Source organism: Colletotrichum fioriniae, assembly GCF_027942845.1.
Source record: "Colletotrichum fioriniae strain IMI 355084 chromosome Unknown scaffold_5, whole genome shotgun sequence".
NCBI classification, from domain to species: domain Eukaryota; kingdom Fungi; phylum Ascomycota; class Sordariomycetes; order Glomerellales; family Glomerellaceae; genus Colletotrichum; species Colletotrichum fioriniae.
The window spans coordinates 1,284,540-1,303,696 of record NW_027076841.1 but is presented as its reverse complement, the minus strand read 5'-3'; the positions used below and the strand labels follow the sequence as shown (position 1 = coordinate 1,303,696).

Sequence of the window (19,157 nt, the reverse complement as noted above, 5' to 3'; positions counted from 1 at the left end):
GAGGAGCCAACAAAGTGGAGGGACAGACAGGAGGAAGGGGGGGAGCGGGCCCCCATCAAGCCGCATCTCCAGGGGTTTGGTGGTTCGGGGATTCTTGCTTGACTGATGGAGATTGATGAGGCTACTTTGCTAGGGCCCCCGTATTCCCTCTATGTATCCGATATGCGTGTGACAGTGAGGTAGCAGCGGCAGTGGGAAAGTAGAGAGGGGGAGGAGAAAAGGAAACAATATCCGCCCTCTGCAGCAGCGCCAGCAGCAAAAAGGGGAGTGGATATTGGGGACCGACACTGGGAATATGGTGATGGCGTCAAGCCCCGACCTGCAAAGAGAGAGAGAGAGAGACAGAGAGGATCAGGAGGAGCCTTTCTCACCCTGAAAGAAAGGTCCCTGTGACCCCGGTGTCCCTGCCAATCCCCGCCTAAATCTTCCCACTTTCGGCTGTAGAAGCTACCCAACCCCAATCCCCGTCGAATTGCTAGCATCAAGCAAGGACAGAAGGGAAGGGGGCAACCGTTTGCACGAATATGGTGCGGAAAATGCTGTGCAGCGCACGCGCGCCTTGTGTGTTTCTCCAGCCTTCTAGCTCGAGGCCGTGGGCGTTTCTGGGGGATGAGGATTTCCTTTGACAATTTGGAGGAATGCTTTGAAATTGTTGGTGAAGAAACGACCGGGCCATCAGGGCTGAAGAGGCTGGAACTATCCGTACCCGGCTGGCCGTACCCTTCGCTGATACCTACCCCCTTTCTTTCTCTTTGGGCAGTATCCGTAGAGACCAGTCTCACTTGAGGGCCTGGTTCTAGTTGCCATGCAGCGTGCCGTGCTCTCTCTGTGGCGGACCAGGATGCAGAACATATTGCCTTCCCGTGTCTGGTTCGGCAGCTGTGCTTCTTTCCAATATATTGTGCAGCGGTGCCGAGAAAGAAGGTGGTACGATCGGTTGAAGGAAAACGGGAGCAAGTCAAACGGAGCGAGGTTCGAACGACGGCGGCGCGAACATGGGGCCCGGACGTCGAGATGAAGTCTAATCTTGTTCGTGGACAAGGGGGGTGGTCGATTTGAAGGACTGTTGATTGGACAATGTTCCCTCTTTCTGGGGCCATTGTTTTTCTTACCCCCTTGGCCCGTTCTGCCGCAAGGAAGCAAGGGTAGGGTGTGCGAACCTCGAAGGATGCGTTACACCGCGGACGCAAGTGTCGTTCTCTGGTGGTATCCGTATGCGTAGTTGCGTGTTGAAAAAGTCATGATCCGTATTCGTAGATCTCACTCTTGTGGCGATGAATCCCATTCAACTTTCCAAGACAGAAAAGAAATGGTCATGAGAGGTGCGGCTGACTGCGGCCGGTCTCGAGGCATCTGATCTAAACACGAACGGCGCAGCTGTCGTCTGTTGTTTTTCCTGCAAAGGCTTTGGCCTCTCTTTACTGCATATATAGCGGCTACCCGTTTGCTGGTATTTTGGCTCGAGGGTCAAGATTATAATATGCTTATTTCCCGTTTTCAAGGCACAACAAACGTGGCTCTTTGACTGGTCACTCCTTTGTTTGTGGCTCGAGTTTTATTGGGTCCCGTCCCTTGTTGCCGCGTCCGTGTTGTGTTTTTATGTTGCATTTCTCGTCGTTGGTCAAAACGCTGTAATTGTCTTTTGCCGTCAGTTGTCATGACTGTAAGCAGCTTATCAGTCTATACCATTTTATGCTCCAATATATGGATGTTTTGTTATCGAGGCCAAATGGGGGGCGAATAAAGCCACTTTTCTTACGATCTCGCTCTTTCCGACGTTCGTATCCAACGTCTTTTGCCCACTGGCGCTATATTGGCGCATTTATCTGATGCTATTCTTATTCTTGTGTACGGGGTCTCCGCCGATGCACCTCGAACATGGAGCGTGGCGGGACGTCGAGGAGGCGAATATTGTAAAGTTGTCTCACATAGCCCAATGGCTGCCTCCTCGCTGGCAGCTGCATAGTATCTGCAGTAAGAGGTGCAATACGAGGTGTGGTAGCAGCCGGGGCGGCTGGTGTTGCATCGCGGAGGTTCTCTGCCGGCCAACGTACCACATCCCCACCGCATCTGCCCCCGAAAGTCCGGCCGACACCATCATGCCCGCAGCCCAACGGTCCAACCTCGATCCATGAATCGAAACGTTGGTCAGAAGCCCGAGCCGATCTGATTTTTCAACTAGTCCGCGGTTGGTCAAGCAACAACTAACGGCAGCTACCCCGGACCCGTCAAACAAGCTCTTTTCTACTTCTAGCAAAAGCCACGGTTGGCTTCGTCGCCCAGTGATTGAACATGCTTCGGGTTGAGGCATTTGAAGTATATAGATCAGCAGTGTGTTTTGCATGCTCCTCCACAGCTTTTGAGTTGCAGTAGCGTCACCTTGACAAAGGAACATCCTATTCGGTCAGACAAAGCTGGCCAATTCAGAGAAGCAGTAACGCCTTCAGCCTAAGGTACCTACAAACGCGCTCGTCATGTGCCAGACCGTTCATTATCATTAGCCTGTTCCCCAAGGGTATCGATCATCACATGAAAGCGCTGCCACCGATGCCGTAATGCAAAAATACCAGAAACATGCCCTCCAGATCATCGCCGTGCCAACTGCCTCTTCATCTCTCCATTCTCCCGCCTCAGAATCGCCAGCTGCTCCTCGAGTCCCTCCATCCTCTCCGCGGCGCCCATGCTCATCTCCTCGACCACTTTGACGAATCTGAAGAGACGGAACACAATGACTAGGGAAGCAATCTCTTCCACGATGCCGTGCGAGAGCACATCGATAACAAAGCTTGCCACGATGACTATGCCATCGAGCAGATGAAACCACTCTGCAAAATACCTGTCACGGTCTGAGTTAGTCATAGGTTGACTAATAACATGCTCTGGGTATTTATCTCACCTCCATCCAAATGCGATAACACACAATACGAGTTCGATCAGGAACAGAGAGCTGAACACGAGGCCCGCGATGGTGAGACCCTCGCGCGTGTTCTTGACCCACGGCTCGTCTTCCCGCTTCATATCGCAGGCGACGAGCTCGACAAAGATGTTGGCCATGAGCGCGGCGACATCTAGAGAAACGAGTGCCAGTACGGCATAGTGTTTCTTCCGAGACGCGAGGACGTCTTGGAGGCTCGTCCGTGACTGGCTCAGCTGTCGCCTGATCGGCGCCGGCCGTCTGTTCTCGCGGAACCCAGAGAAGGACCACAGCAGAGGCCGGATCGATTCATCGTCGGATGCCATGGTTTGATCAAGAAAAAGATCCCACCCATTCAGGACACGACGGGAAAACAAGGGTTTTTGGACCGTGGTAATACGAAGTATAGTGCGAAGCGCGCGCGCACAACGATCGCGATGTCGCAGCCTATCCGGGCGAGCAGATCCTTCCCCTCGCGCGGTGAAGCGGGATAGAGCGCGGGCAAAAAAACAACAGAAACACAAAAACAAAATCCGGGGCCAAGGGGGATAGCCGGCAACCCGGCGATGCGGTGCTGACGCAGTGCACCTTCAGCGACGTCACACGTGGGCTTTCGACGACAAGCGCACGAGGCGCGGGTGCCGCAATCCTGTAGTTGGGGTTGCTGACTAAGGCGCTACTCTACCTAACTTGGTGTGGGACGATGACCTCCGAGAGTGTTTCAATACTGCGCTGGAGTGAGAAGTAACACATTCACTATGGAGCTGAAGTTACGAACGGCGATTTTGTATTTCCGCAATGATTCCGGACTCGGACCCGGGTGGATCACGGACGAGTAAGCAATCCGGAGACTGGGGAGGTCCGGCGCCGTGTTGCTCACGATTGAGATCGACTCGGTTGATTGCGCCAGGACTCGAGGGTCCCATCCAAAATGTGCCCAATGTTCTGCGCTGCTTGAATAGCATGTAAATAATGACCGCCCCCGCTATGACAGCACAGGTGGAAATTTCCAATGTAACATGGCCGGGGTTCGACGCGATACCTGCTTAGTCTTCAGACCATTGAATCAATTAACCAAAAGCCATTGAAGTCAGTGCCGAAAATCGAATGGGGTCTTGCTTAGACAAAGACTTCAGAGGACGGTACGGGCAATGAGGTAAACATGGAGAATAAGAAAAAGTTTCACGGGTTGAACACGTTCCTTTGTTTCTCTAGTCGATCAAGAATCCATTGAAGGGCGACATCCACCAGAATATCTCGTTTGCCAAAGTCATCCGTCGCACATCTCAGACCTCGTGATCAACAGTAGCTTGGAATGGAGCCTTCGGATGGGATCAACACGAGGCATGTCTATGAGTAGAGTACCTCACGGATCAAACTTTGTCTTGATTTGACCTGTCACCAAAGAACAGGAAAGGCTGCCCTTTATATACGCGGGACTACCAATACCTTACTTTAGAGTGAAGAATCCTGGGAGGTATCTATCTACAAGGCCAGCGACAGGCATAGCTAGGTAGCTCGGTAACCCCGCTAGACAAGGTGCTTTCCCGGGTTGACCAGTCTGGACGTTGCTCATCCGCAGTGCCTTCCTCCATCGCCTTAGGCGCTATGAAACAGAAACTAGAATTTAGTATTCATCTCTGAGTCTGGAATATCTGCGAAGCATCCGTCAATCATTTGGAGAAACTGGGCATGAGTTTGCAGCTCTGAGGGAGGAACGAAGTCCGTTGCCTGACGAAAGCTTGAGGTCGAAGCTCTTATCTCTTATCGGAGCACCCGGCTAAACCGTGGGTTTTCCCCCTACCCATTGACATCGGAATTCCTAGATATCTTCACGACGTTTACCTCAACCTTCAGCTCCTGTCTTGTCCAGCCCTTGCGCAAGCTGCTGCATCAAATTAGCTCAGGATCTGAGCCTGTCAATTGCGGTCGTTACAGCTGTGAGTATAATCATCCCCCAACTAAAACTATTTGTGGGCGCGAACAGCTTTGAGCGAGGGGACCCCTCCCGAGGCTGCGGTCGCCTCAAAAAGGGCGCGTCTGCCTTGTCGCACCATCTCTCCCTTCTCTCTTCTAGCATCGATAGCTAATCGCCTATTCTGTCCAGAGCCGTCATACATTCGACAACGACTGCCCAATCTTACAGCCATGGCGGACGTCAAGCCCGAGGATACCCCTGTGGAGGACCACAACGTCGAGAACAACAGCGTCGGCGAGGAAGATGGCCACGATGAGGTGCGCAAAGAGCCTTGATTCACCACTGGCTTTCGCAGATAAGAGGAGGTAAACTGACAGAAGACCGTAGGAGGAGATCTCTGCGATGAAGAGGCGGGTAGCCGAGATGGAAGAGGAGGCCGCCAAGTTGCGCGAAATGCAAGCCAGCCTCGACCAACAGAGCCGGGAACTTTCAGAGAACAAGGAGGACATCGACAGCCGCAGTATCTTTGTCGGCAACGTCGACTACTCTGCCTCACCCGAAGAGATCCAAGCTCACTTCCAGAGCTGTGGCTCCATCAACCGCGTCACCATTTTGTTGGACAAGTTCACTGGACAGCCCAAGGGGTACGTTACGGAAGCTCACTCGAGAAACGCATCCGAAAAATGGCCCAGAAACTAATGTGCTTGTACTACAGATACGCCTACGTCGAGTTCACCGAGCCCAGCCTCGTCGCCCAGGCCCTGGTCCTCAACGAGAGCGTCTTCAAGGGCCGCAACCTCAAGGTCGTCCCCAAGCGCACCAACATCCCTGGCATGTCTCGCGGTCGCGGTCGTGGCGGTGGGAGAGGAGGCCGCGGTGGCTTCGGCGGCCGTGGCGGTTTCCCGCCTCGCGGTGGCTACCGTGGAGGCTACCGCGGCCGGGGCAGAGGAGGATTCACCCCTTATTAGGCATTAGGCAGAGTGACGCCTCCCGAGGACTCGCTTGTGTCTAGTAGCCCGGATGAGCGGGCGCGACGCGATTCATTGCTTCGATTGTAACATACAGGATGGTAGGGAAAGGAGGAAGATTCGATATGGCGTTTAGGGATTGGTCAGGCTTTTATATTCAGTCGACGAGTATTTCAATTTCGATGGATGAAACACCGCATCTCAGAGTACAATTTTGGACAAAGAGTAAGACCCGTGGAATGACAGTTTGTAGATCGATGCGTTTTATGGCTATGACAGGCAGTGGAGGTCAAATGTGATGAGCAGGAGTATGACGCCAACCAAGAGACTCACTGCGGTCTGGGCCAGCGAATATCGTATGCTGGGCCGAACTTCATCAAGAGGCGCACATATCCACCATAGTTGAATCGGCATTAGGTGTTGGGACGCTTGTGATATGTCAGTGAGTGGAGAGAGGTCTCTGAGTAGGTACATGGACTATGCTGCAGTACAAGTAGAGACGTACGTTCCTGTTCTTCGACTTCTGTGAATCGAAATAGCCCCAGGTTCTGGCTCTCGACTCGAGAGCTCTTGAAATTGTCTTCCATTCATTGAGTCTGTAGAGTGCGTGGATTTATCATTTGGTATTTGTGGGCAATCAAGAAACGGAAGTCTTCCTGAGATTATCGTAGGTGCTTCGGAACGTCCCACCCAGATTTCACTTCGCCTGACAACTAAAGTGAACCGCGAAACATACTTGTCTTTTTGAGTAATACTAGAATGGTCTAATCATGTGAGAGTGCAGAGCTTTTATTGGAAAAAGTAACCCTATGAGATCACGCCTCTGCCACCAGTGGCTCCACGACATCTCCTTAATACCCAAAAGCCGAGCTTTTAGCAATTGATCAGACATGAGCATGAAAACGAGGGTGACGTCTCCATCATCCTGTGCAGGAGAAGAGACCTATACGTTATGATACTAACTGTCAAGTGACAAGTCATGTGAAGATCATGGAGCCGGGACATCAACAAGACGAGACAGGCGGACATGCCTAGTGGTGCCGTCCTTCCGCAGGTGACCCACGACGCCGCCCGACCCGGGCGCACAGTTGCCCGCCTCAGGACGGGCTCCTAAGCATCCATCCCTCCCTCCCGCGCGAGCTGACACACGGAAGTGGCTGTCCCCAGTGGGTTTCGAGGGGGGCCTCAGTCGAACATTGGAAATCATCCTATCCATACACGGCGTCAAAGACGACGCAAGACTGCCCTGAAAGAGGGAGAGTCAGAGGGTGTTCTTCCCACACAAAAGATTGGACGTGGGAACCAGCAAAAAGCGAAGCGTCTCCGCGGCACGTGCTTACTGTAATCTGTAGGTTGCGATGCCGTGAGATCCCCCTCCCTCCCTCTCTATCTAGTATTTCCCCATGGTCCCGCGGCCACAATTGGATTGCAGGGTCCCCCCTCCCCTTGATTTTGCCCTTTTCCCAAAGGAAGGGAATTGGGACAGAGGTGGGAGGTGATTGGATGGGGACTTTGGGCAGACGACTGTGTTTGGGCTGGTCTCTTGTTTATTTATGGTATACCCTATGCCGCTTCTTGTTCACTGTGCTTTCGCGCCGAAGCAAGAAGAAGGGATGTGGATGGATGTGACGGTTGGGCCGTCGGGAGGGATGAGGGGTGGGAACGGACTGGACGTGCCGGGGCACCAACAATTATGCCCCTCCGGCCTGAGGCAATCCTTGGAAAGCCAGCGTTAGGGAAGATGGCGCTGGTGAATTGAGCTATCACGCCAAGGAGACTTATGAATGAGCAGGTTGTTGCATGTTGCAGAGACACAGGCAAGCAGCGAGAGGCAGAGAGACAGAGTGACGGAAGATACAGAGAGGTGAGAGAGAGAGAGAGAGAGAGAGAGAGAGAGAGAGGGGTGGCCGTAGCGCATGAGGTTCGGGGAGCCGGGGGTTGGTGGTGGGATGGGACGAGCAACAATGCGCCGTTTCTGCTTTCTCGCGCCCCGGTAGGTACGTGCTTTTTCTCGAGAGAAGTGCCTTTCGAAAGCAGACTATGAGAAATGCAGATTACGAATCCAATCATTCTTTCATCCGCGGGAAAGCTCGAAGGCGAAGGGGGAAAATAATAGCAGAGACTTTTTGTTGATAATCCAGATACTGATTCCAAAGTTGCCACAAGAGATTATGTAAAGAGTGGCATCTGCTCATGCAATCGCTTGGTCAGGTTCTAGACTCTCCGTCTGCCTTGTGTCTACGGCCCGAACTGAGGGGCCTCCCAAGCCTTTCGGGTCCCCCTTCCCTCAGTCCCAATTGTTAGCACGGCGGCGCGGGTCAGGGTACAGGTGAGGTCGGCAGGGATCCGTACCGAGTGGCAGGTTGCTAGGTCGTTTTCTCAACTCTCGAGTTTGGAGGTCATCTCTCCAGCTTGACGGGACTCGACTGATTACGGAGTACGGAGCACCTACGGGGGGCAAGGGTGAAAAGACTTGGCCATGCCAGTCAGGGCACCGCAGCACCGCAGCACCGCAGGTACAGGCAAAAGGCAGGTAGGGGGCGCGTGGGATTGGCAGCTTTCTGACGGCCATGGGCATCCGAAACACCATTGGGAACAGTGTTTAGAAGTTTAGGAAAAGCTGGAGGCCCTGTCACTCGGCTCGGTGCTGGTTTGTTTTGATTTCTATTTCTTCTCCCTGCGCTGCCATTCGTTGTCCTTGGCGAGGTACTTGCAAAAGAGTTAAGGTGAGGTACTTGCTCCACGTCCATCGTTCAGTCCCGAACTGGAGCTCAAGCTGGATGATGTATATACCTTACCTAGAAAGAAGACCGGACAGAAGGGTAGCCCAGTAGACAATGTACGATACATGGGTATAAGGAGGACGGAGTCAATACACTACTGTTCATTTCTCATGAAGCATTTGAACAAGGTCGCAACTTCCAAAAGCTAGATACGGCTAAACAGCCGTAGTGAGTAACATAAGTCGAGAGAGAGAAAGAGAGAGAGAGAGCGCTTGACAATGTCCATCCTCAGTCAACCTGGGCTGAGACGTCATGTACACTTGTATCTCACATTCATCTGTCGTTTCATTTTGTCAGACAGCCCTCCGGTCAGGATCTGCTGAGACATGTCATCTAGAAAATATCATGGCATCACTAAGATCATGAGCTGTCTACGAGCTAATAGAGTGTAATCGACTTCTCTTGAGCGAGGTCTTCTGAGATGAAGTTGATCTTGGTGAGGTTCATGAGTGAAGAAGAATACTTACACTTCTCTCAAGGTGCTCAGAGTGAGGTGAGTTGAGGTGGGCCTTCCCTCATGGGTCCACCTCAGTCTCGACGACCCGACCACCGCCGAGAGGTTTTGCCCGCTTTCCGTGGTACCCCACAGTGACCTCTGGGCCCCGCCAAGTGCTAACAAGTGGGATTCGCCATCCGCACTTCCAGGTTCCTTGGCTCTCCATGTCGAACCGAGCTGGGAATCGCCCAGGACATTCACATCATCCTACCATGCTCACCATCAGTACCTGACCTTACCAGCCACACCGGTTTACCTAAGGTACCTAAGGTACCTATTGACCTGCCTTACCTACCTTACGGATACAGTGGACATTACTGCCCTGCCACTGCAGCTGCGTCGCTGTTACCGCTGTCACCACTGCTGCAGGTGCCGTAATCACTGTTCCCGTCTGTCTCCCTGCTTAGGTCATCAAGGGTGAAGGCTGATGGAAGCACAGGCTCGTCGCACGTCGCACGCCGCACGCCGCCCACTGGAGCACCTCACAGTCAATAGCGCTGGACCTGACACTTTCCTCGCCAGTCCTTCTCCTACCTGTTGCCTACCGACCGCATACCTCACCTCCCGCATCACGCCTAACAACCTTCTTTCCTCTGCTGCGAACTTCCGACCGGAGACAAAATCCACTCGCACACACGTACCGTTTGACAAGCGCTCAGACGGGGGCGACTGACTGACTTACCTTGCCAAAACACCAAACTCGCTCCATCCTGTCTCTTCCATCTTCAACCTCCAAACTCCCTCCCATCGAATCCCACCGGTCGACATTTTGTCGCCCTCCGGAGATAGATCGATACAGAGACGGCCAACACAAAGTCTACTGCATCGCTGGTTCGATTCGATCCCGCCAGTATCCTTACCGTTTCTCCGTTGCTTTCTTAGCCTCGCTCGGTCTTCCCGCCCGCCGCGTCACCTTATCATCCGCCGCACCCCCGAAGGGAACTCCAAGGCCCCCAAAAACCCAGCCCACTTGGCTCGTCGAAGCGGGGGGCTTTTCTGCACTGCACAGCACTGCACAGCCTCAGCTCTGCCTTTCGCCGTCGTCCTTGTCGTCGTCGTCGTCAACGCCAATCCGCACTACGCAACCTCTCACCAGCAAAAGCATCCTTTTGCTGCGTTCCCGTCCCTATTGTCGTCGATAATCTTTCCTGCCGTATCGCCGCGACCGGTCACTTTCAAACGTCATCCACGAAACGCCCTCCTAACCCCTCATTTGTTCCAAGAACGAACGACCTTGATCTGAGCACGCCAGATATTTTGGGAGTCGACACCGTTGTCGCTGGCTATCCCGCGACGAAATGAGTTCCTCCCGCAATGATGCCGGGCAGCCCAAGTAAGTAATGCATCTGGTCTCTTTCCATCAGTCTGTCGACGCTGCCATCGGGTCATCACCGACACTGTACACATCACGAGAGCTAACTCTGCTGTCCGTAGCCGCAAGCCCAACCTCCGAGTAACGAGTTCGTCATCTCCAAATTGGTCCTCCGCGCAGCGGCCATCAATACTAACTTCAACACAGTTATCGCCGCCGATGGCTTGTACAAGCGAGATGTCTTCCGTACGCCGCCACCCTCTTCCGGTCTGTTGGAATTAACCATTAACATGCAAAACAGGGTTTCCGGATCCCTTCGCCGTCATCACCGTCAACGGAGACCAGACCAAGACGACAAGTGCACAGAAACGAACACTGAACCCATACTGGAACGAGAGCTTCGACCTGTATGTTGCAGTCCCCAAAATGCTCATCTCGGCGAAAACCCCCCTCTGACATCATTTAGCAACGTGAACGAAGACACCATTCTCGCGGTTCAGGTATTTGACCAGAAGAAGTTCAAGAAGAAGGACCAAGGTTTCCTTGGTGTAATCAACGTTAGGATTGGCGATGTGATTGAACTGGCTCCGGACGCTGACGGTAACACTCTTTTGCCGTATTCCTGCTTGCGTTGTCGCCACAGACTTGACTGACAAATGCGGCGCCCCACAGATCAAATGCTCACGCGAGACCTCAAGAAGTCGACCGATAACTTAGTTGTGCATGGCAAGCTGATCGTAAACCTGTCGACAAACCTTACCACACCCGCGCGGGCCGGGCAAGCATCATCCAGCCGTCCCTCACTCGTTCCGCCTGCCCAAGGGTCCAGCCTTTCGACGCTCTCGGCCCCGGCGACTGACGCTAGACCGGGCTCGGCCATGGGCGTTCCGAATGGCGGCCCAGCTCCTGGTTCTCAAGTAAACCTGCCGCACCGACCTGCGAGTATGACTTCCACCGGCCCTCCTCCGGCCGCGAATGGTGGCCCGCCACCGGCACGCAACTCCAGCACACTGAGCCCCTTTGAGGATGCGCAAGGGCGCTTGCCGGCCGGCTGGGAACGCCGAGAGGATAACCTTGGCCGTACATATTACGTTGATCACAACACAAGAACTACCAGCTGGAACAGACCGACCGTTGCTGGGGCCGTGGAACAGAGAAACGATCGTGAAGCCGCAACCCAAGTGGAGCGCCAGAGACACCAGAACCGAACCCTCCCCGAGGATCGAACCGGCGCGAGCTCCCCGACTTTGCAAGCTCAGCAAGCAGCCGCTCAAAGCGCAAACAACGCTACGATGATGCACACTGGGGCAACGAGTCCGGGCACTGGCGAGCTGCCGCCTGGTTGGGAACAGAGATGGACTCCAGAAGGTCGCCCGTATTTCGTGGACCACAACACTCGCACGACTACCTGGGTTGACCCCCGCCGACAGCAGTACATCCGTATGTATGGAGGCCAGAATGCTCAGAATGGCACCATTCAACAACAGCCCGTATCCCAACTGGGACCTTTGCCAAGTGGTTGGGAGATGCGTCTTACGAACACTGCTCGAGTGTATTTCGTGGACCACAACACAAAGACAACAACGTGGGACGATCCCCGTTTGCCGTCATCCCTGGATCAGAACGTACCGCAGTACAAGCGAGACTTCAGAAGGAAGCTCATTTACTTCCGCTCGCAACCTGCGATGCGCATTCTTTCCGGACAGTGCCACATCAAGGTGCGGCGTTCTCACATCTTCGAGGACTCCTTTGCAGAAATCACTCGGCAGTCTGCTACTGATTTGAAGAAGCGTCTCATGATTAAATTCGATGGTGAGGACGGTTTGGATTATGGTGGTCTCTCCAGAGAATTCTTCTTCCTTCTCTCCCACGAGATGTTCAACCCGTTCTACTGCCTGTTCGAGTACTCCGCCCACGACAACTACACCCTTCAAATCAACCCCCACTCCGGTATTAACCCCGAGCATCTGAACTACTTCAAGTTCATTGGTCGTGTTGTTGGTCTGGCGATTTTCCACCGTCGTTTCCTCGATGCCTTCTTCATCGGAGCCCTATACAAGATGATCCTGGGTAAGTCGGTCGTCCTAGCCGACATGGAAGGTGTGGATGCCGACTTCCACCGCTCTCTGCAATGGATGCTTGACAACGACATTTCTGGAGGAATTCTTGAGCAGACATTCTCTACTGAGGACGAGCGCTTCGGTGTTATGACCGTGGAGGATCTCATTCCCGGTGGTCGTGACATCGACGTCACGAACGAGAACAAGAAGGAGTACGTTGATCTCATGGTGAAGTGGAGAATCGAGAAGCGTATTGCGGAGCAATTCCAAGCCTTCAAGGATGGCTTCCACGAGCTTATCCCCCAGGACTTGGTCAACGTTTTCGATGAACGTGAGCTTGAGTTGCTGATTGGTGGTATCGCTGAGATCGACGTGGATGATTGGAAGAAGCACACCGATTACCGCGGATACACAGAGTCAGATGAGGTTATTCAGTTCTTCTGGCAGACGATTCGTTCGTGGGATGGAGAGCAGAAGTCGCGTCTACTTCAATTCGCGACGGGCACATCGCGTATCCCGGTCAACGGTTTCAAGGATTTGCAAGGAAGTGACGGTCCGAGAAGATTTACGATCGAAAAGGCTGGAGAGATTAACAATCTTCCCAAGGCACACACATGGTAAGATACTTGCCCACGGCATGGTGAAGTTCAACCGCTGACTCTGTTCTAGTTTCAACCGATTGGACCTACCGCCATACAAGAGTCTGGAAATGCTCCAGCAGAAGCTTACAATTGCCGTTGAAGAGACTATGGGCTTCGGTCAAGAATAGATGCCTCATTCGTCCGATGGGGCTCATGTCTTTGCGTATGCGTCTCAGCATGTGCAAAAAGGACGACGAAAACACGAGCCTTCGCCACGTAGTGGCTGGATCTTCACCGCTGAATGTGAGGAGAGCATGCGCGAAGCACATTGCATCCAGCACACGTTGGGGTGGGCTCGGATCGAAGCTACTGCTAGTATGATTTCACAGCATCAAATTCATTCGGATGTTCGGCGTGCGGTAGGGATACTTGGAATAAACCTCTGATTCTTCTTCTTTCTATATGCGGAGGGGTAGTGGAAAGTGATGACGAGACGAAGCGACTCGAGTCGAAATGTGGCAAAGTACGAGCAGAGTTGTCTAGGGGGAAACTGTGTTGTACCAAAAAGCTCCTTGGGTGTGGCGAATTTGCATCGATAACTTAGATGTCTGCGAAGTGAGTCCGCAGCAAGGAGGGACTTTAATTACCGCCTCGGGGAGGAGAGAGATGCTCAAACGACCAGGGCTTCCGAGGGCAAGAGACAGGAAAGCTAAGCAAAGGGATGACGGGCGCATTTGATTATTCTCGGGCATCACAACTCCAGTGCGATATCCGCATCAGATATATAGTTTATATACATACATACCTCATCTGAGACTGCCATTGCGCGTGTTGATGTCTCTTCAACAAGTCTTTAAAACCGTTGAGATGCCGTGGGTATTTCGTGAAGCTAAAGCCGCCTTGTCGAAACGGCGGCAAATATACTGGTCATAGGAAAGACCATCATGGATGAGCCCGTCTGTCCACCCCTGTTCACTTTCGCCTCTTAGCCTAAAGTCTCGAGCATCTCTTAAACACATATATCAAGTTGAGGCATCTCACGACCTGGGCTACGAAATAAGTTAAACATGGTTTTGAAATGATGGCAGAACTTGTAATCTACACGACCGCGATCGTCTGCGGATGAAAACCTCCGCATATGTACATAGCCACGCCCACGCAACGCAACCGCATACAAAAGAAAAAAATGAAGCCCAAGCCTTGCCGTTATCAAAGGGCCCCCAACATGCCTGGCGTACCTCAATCTTTCTCTTCTCCCGGGCCTAAGGCATTTTCCTCCTCTACTAGACCGCCAACTGCCTCTCTTTTACTGGATATGCGGTCCAAGAAAATACCGCCCACCTTAGCCACGCCGTCTCGATATTCTTTCCGACTCGCTTTCAATTCGTTCTCCGTTCTCTCGTTTGTTCATTTTCCAAACACAGAGATGTTTTGCAACAAGGTCACGAATCTACTTGCGGTACCACATGCGGGTGATCTTGGTGTTGCGCATCTTGCGCTGGAGCTGGAAGATGCCGTACATGAGGGCCTCGGAGGTCGGGGGGCAGCCGGGGACGTAGACGTCGACGGGGACGACGCGGTCGCATCCGCGGACGACGGAGTACGAGTAGTGGTAGTAGCCGCCGCCGTTGGCACAGGAGCCCATGGAGACGACCCAGCGGGGCTCAGGCATCTGGTCGTAGACCTGACGCAGGGCGGGAGCCATCTTGTTGGTGAGGGTGCCGGCGACGATCATCACGTCGGACTGGCGGGGGGGAGGCACGGAAAATGATTCCGAGACGATCCTGATCGTAGCGGGGGGTAGAGAGGTGCATCATCTCGACGGCACAGCAGGCGAGACCGAAGGTCATGGGCCAGAGGGAGGACTGACGGGCCCAATTCGTTATTACGTCGAGGGAGGTGCTGTGAGGCGAGAACGATTGCTTCATTAGTATAGTGCCATTGGAGTAAGAGCTCGTTTTGATCGATATGTTTGGGCGTGGGTATTATAATGAGGGACAAGGCGGACAGAGGGGTGCGTACAGAGCATATTGCAAAACACCCTTGGTGCCTTCCTGGCTAACCAGGGGCACTTCCTTGCGCTCCTTCTTGATGAGGCCGGTCGAGTGCGCAGCGGCGGGGCTGGCGTCCTTTCGTGACGAGGAGGAAATCGAGGCGGCGGCGATTCTGAAGGGGGTGATGGACGCGGTGGGCTTCGCTACAGTGGCCAATTGAGGTCAGTCAAATGTTTCGGCTTTCTCTCTCCCCCCCCCCCCCCTTCGCGAATAGAGCTTCAATTGAAACCGCGGCACACATCCATTGTCTCCTTGGTGATTGGTGACGGAGTATCGTGGGGTTTCGTCCAGACAGGCGCACAATTGGACAGCTCGCGAAGGGAGATTCGTGGTGTGGCGGTTGCGGTCCCGGTTCCTTGGTAGACCGGAGACGACGAGTCGGGAGAGCTTACCTCGCAGGGCCATTGAGGCCGCTGTCCTCGTGGAGGAAAGCATCTTGGTGATCCGAGCTGGTTCGATCTCTCTTCGGAGGAACTGAGTTAATGAGGAGTGGAGAGGGTTTATCGCGGGGAGGGGCGGCCGGCGGAGGACGACTTTCGAAGGCAGACGGTCGGGGGGGGGCTCTCTTTTCGGGAAAGATGGTTGACGTTGTCGACGAGCGTTGATGGTTTTCGCCTCTTTTCTCGCTAATTGCATTAGCGGCGTTTTGATTGGCTGGCCGGCTGCCGGGATGGTCCGGGTGTTTGGTCGCTCCTTAGGTAAGCGCATGGGGAGCTCACATATGGCCGTCATGAGGGCAGAGTAAGTGTCACAGCGCTCGTCAGTTTATATTAGTTCACTTGTACCGGAAGCGGTTGGTCAAAGAGCGTTTGCCACACGAATGTCCAGTCCTAAGTATTGCTAGTTGGAATCGTCGTAATGCAGTCGCGCAGAATTTCATACCTCCCTCTTGGTGGTATCTGGGTAATCAGTCACGATAGCTTTGGTGGTGAGGTAGACCGTGAAGACTGCCCTCCGCCATGTCATGTGATCATTTCCATTTAACTATCACGTGCTGAGCGGGTTATCAATGCCGTACAAGTTTTGGTTGAGATTGTAAGCCCGGAGGCCACACTCAACCAACTATCTAATCTCTCCGCCGTAGTATTCCTTCTCGATGGCTATCAGAGTCTGCAAGACATGGTAAAGAACCAACAGAGAGGTCCCTTCGGGCACTATGGCCAGAACCATATAAACATAAAGAGCCCAGGCCGTCGTTGTTCCGCACGTCCAGTCCCCTTCGAAGACTCAAAGACAAACAAGCACCACATGTCATGCCTCAGTCGCTGGCCTTGTTCAAGCTACATTTTGCCATTTGAGTTGCAGACCAGACACGATGAGCCAACCAAGGGGTTGAGCGCACACAGAGTATAATGGGGTAGAACGTGAAAAGCAGTATATTTCCTCAGTTCATCTCTCATGACTTCTACAAGGGCAAAACACCCAGAGCAGTCTCAGCGCCCTACCTCCCAGATCCAATGTGGAATCTGTCGGCATGTATCCCATCAAAAGGGAGACTTTGCCACCCGCCCGCCAATGTCGATAACCGCTGCAACTGACAAAGCAACAAGAATAAAATTCCGCAAGAAAAATAACCGAACAAGTCGCGCCCAGTCTCGTAAACGAAGACCACCGCACCATGAAGAAATCTGACGAACCAAGCCAAGGGGCCCGTACTCTCCGGCAACCAGAGGCGATGTTGGCCATCGTCATGAGCATTCCAATCACGAATTCGAACAAGGTATCAGCCAAAGAGCCACGTATGACGCCGATGAAACGCCCAGAACGCCGCTATTGAGTGACGAGAAAGAAAGAAGCAAGGCGCCTAACTTGGCGCAACACGAGAGTTCAAACAGTACGGTTGCGAAGCTTCCGTGTAGCTCTTCCGCTTGTGCGCCGCGGACTGCTGGGAGGAGTCCCAAACGCTCGAGGAGCTCGGGAATATGTCGTGTTCCGAGCAGATGGGCACTACTTCTTCAGCACGGCATCGTAGAGGCTAACAAGCCCGGTGATGGCAGCACCAGTCAAGATGCCCTTCCACTCTCCATACAGAGCGCCGTTGATGCGGTCGATCGAGTTTTCGTTGATCCAGCCGCCAAAGTTGACCTTTTGGGCGTAAACAACGAACGAGATCAGAGCCTTGACAATGCTGAAGACCAAGGGGTCAACGTTGTACTCAACGGTCGATGACTTGCGGCCGCGAGGCTGGGGATGGCTCGCCGCGCTCAGGTTGTAGAAATATCCGAATAAGGAGGGAATAAGGACAGAAGTGAGCGTCCACAGCGTGACGGGCGACCAGAAGGACGAGGTCACGAACAGGAACGCGTCGGGTACGTAGACGGGGTAGAAGTCGGTGCCCAGAGCCGGGATCGCGGGGATGGTGAAGGCGTAGCGGAGGGGCAGGACTTCGGCTCTCAGGTTCCACGCCTCGAACGCGGCCACGGTGAACAGCACCGACGTGACAGTTGACAGGGAGGAGCGCACAGCTTGGGTGCCCTCCTGGATGCCAGACTGGTCGTAGAGTTCTGTCGCACGCTCGCGCAGAGCGACAGTGTGACGGTCGACGGCCTCGGCAACATCAGCGGGTGTCGCGGGCAGAGGGATACGGCTCGCAAGAGAGAGATTACGGGCGGGAGTTCGCGTCGCCAATGCGGTTGAGAAGGCAGGCTCCGGGCTTGAGGATTCGGCTCTTCTGCGACGCGTGTTAGTCGCGATTCAAGGAAATATATATGGCCTCTGAGGCGCATCGCGTGAGGGAGGGACAAGTATGACTTACTCGGGCTCGGGCTCGGGCTGAAGCTCCTCGATGGCTCTCGTCGCCCTGCGACGCGTGGACTTGACGAGATCGGTCAAGGGAGCCTCCCTCTTGACGGGTGAGCCGGCAGCCTTAGAGCGACTGGTGTAGTAGCCTGCAAGCTTGGGGTTCTGAGAGAACTGAATAGTGTTTTCGGCAAGGTATTCATCTAGGGTGACTTCCAAGTCGGCCTTTTTCTGATTCTCGTACCTGAAAGCCGCGCGTTGTTAGCCTTTTGTTGCGTGGTCTGAATAGCATCGTGGGCCTCTCTGCGACAGCTCGACGCGCTTCAATTGCCTTGACGTCGGTCGCAACCGACGCGACAGCAGCGCACCCTTAGCTTGAATGCGACTTGCAGAGCAACGAGAAAGCCGCCACAGCTGCAAAAGGTTTTCGTGTCTGTAGGGAAAATAGTAGGAGAATGCTCACCCAGTAAGTCCGGTCAGCTCGGCAATCTCGACGAGGTCGCTCTTCCGCTGCCTTGCCAACCACGAGTTTGCGCCCGACATTGTTTGGTGATTGAAATGTGGTAAAAGTTAATCACAAGGGGTATCAGATGGATCGCGCAGACTCGGCGACTCTAGCGAATCGATTGCAATGATGCCTTTGTAGAAGAATTGCAGTGTATGCAGGGCAGATTGTCCTTTAGTTGTGGTAGTGTAAAGTACTTTGAAAGGGTGACGGTTTTGGAGGGGCAATTGGATGGATGCGGTGGTGATAACGGCAACGATAGCTGGGCTGAAGAGCTACCTAGGTTGTAAATTGTAAGGGTCGTGTCGGGTCCTGGTGAGGTCGGGTGTGATTAACGAGTGGATTTTGGGGGGGGTTCGACGGGGTAAAATGGTCGAAGCGCTCGTTGTTTACCTTCCTCGGCCCCCTTGTTGTGGTCCTGTGGGAAGTGACGCAACGGGACTTCCATCGCTGTGACGTGAATGCTACCGTGAGTAGGTCGTGACTGTCTGCTCCAGCTGCCATCGCTGCAGCGGGCAACGGAGGTGTGCTGATGCTGTCTGATGGGGGGAAGGGGGTGGGGTGTGCCAGTGTGGACGTCCAGTGGACATTGCGACCGGTTTAGCGCGCTTTCCGCCCTCTCCCTCCTCTCCCGGGAGCAGCAAAAGCACTGGAGGTGGGCTCCCGTCGCAGAGGACACTGGGCGACGGAGGTGCTGACTGCTATTGGGGTGAGTATACGGTTGTGACCAATCAGATCCACTTGAGCTGTCCGAAAAAGGCAACGCATGTAAACAAACGGTTTAGTCGCTGGCCTCTGCGCGCGACTGGCTGGTGATCTCCCGCTGA

At 53.8% G+C, this 19,157-nt stretch overlaps 5 protein-coding genes across 5 annotated transcripts; 2 read left to right on the top strand and 3 right to left on the bottom strand.

The window, feature by feature from the left end:
* Positions 1 to 2,586: 2,586 nt before the first annotated feature.
* N0V96_005057 (uncharacterized protein) lies at positions 2,587 to 3,240 on the bottom strand (the record flags this gene model as incomplete). The annotated part of the gene is made up of 2 exons (XM_053191221.1): positions 2,587 to 2,836; positions 2,897 to 3,240. 2 exons carry the CDS (start codon positions 3,238 to 3,240, stop codon positions 2,587 to 2,589), a joined length of 594 nt encoding a protein of 197 aa, XP_053051204.1.
* A 1,822-nt stretch (positions 3,241 to 5,062) lies between these two features.
* On the top strand, positions 5,063 to 5,800 carry PAB2 (poly(A) binding protein Pab2; the record flags this gene model as incomplete). The annotated part of the gene is made up of 3 exons (XM_053191220.1): positions 5,063 to 5,149; positions 5,220 to 5,476; positions 5,548 to 5,800. The coding sequence occupies 3 exons, from the start codon at positions 5,063 to 5,065 to the stop codon at positions 5,798 to 5,800; spliced, it is 597 nt and encodes a 198-aa protein (XP_053051203.1).
* A 4,577-nt stretch (positions 5,801 to 10,377) lies between these two features.
* RSP5 (NEDD4 E3 ubiquitin-protein ligase) lies at positions 10,378 to 13,220 on the top strand (the record flags this gene model as incomplete). Its single annotated transcript, XM_065757291.1, has 7 exons — positions 10,378 to 10,412; positions 10,514 to 10,539; positions 10,599 to 10,637; positions 10,693 to 10,798; positions 10,858 to 10,991; positions 11,064 to 13,068; positions 13,121 to 13,220. The coding sequence occupies 7 exons, from the start codon at positions 10,378 to 10,380 to the stop codon at positions 13,218 to 13,220; spliced, it is 2,445 nt and encodes an 814-aa protein (XP_065614060.1).
* Positions 13,221 to 14,482: 1,262 nt separating this feature from the next.
* N0V96_005054 (uncharacterized protein) lies at positions 14,483 to 15,491 on the bottom strand (the record flags this gene model as incomplete). Its single annotated transcript, XM_065757290.1, has 3 exons — positions 14,483 to 14,816; positions 15,055 to 15,229; positions 15,479 to 15,491. The coding sequence occupies 3 exons, from the start codon at positions 15,489 to 15,491 to the stop codon at positions 14,483 to 14,485; spliced, it is 522 nt and encodes a 173-aa protein (XP_065614059.1).
* Positions 15,492 to 17,033: 1,542 nt separating this feature from the next.
* Positions 17,034 to 18,368, bottom strand: N0V96_005053 (uncharacterized protein; the record flags this gene model as incomplete). Its single annotated transcript, XM_053191217.2, has 3 exons — positions 17,034 to 17,757; positions 17,842 to 18,069; positions 18,289 to 18,368. 3 exons carry the CDS (start codon positions 18,366 to 18,368, stop codon positions 17,034 to 17,036), a joined length of 1,032 nt encoding a protein of 343 aa, XP_053051200.2.
* Between the last annotated feature and the right edge of the window lie 789 nt (positions 18,369 to 19,157).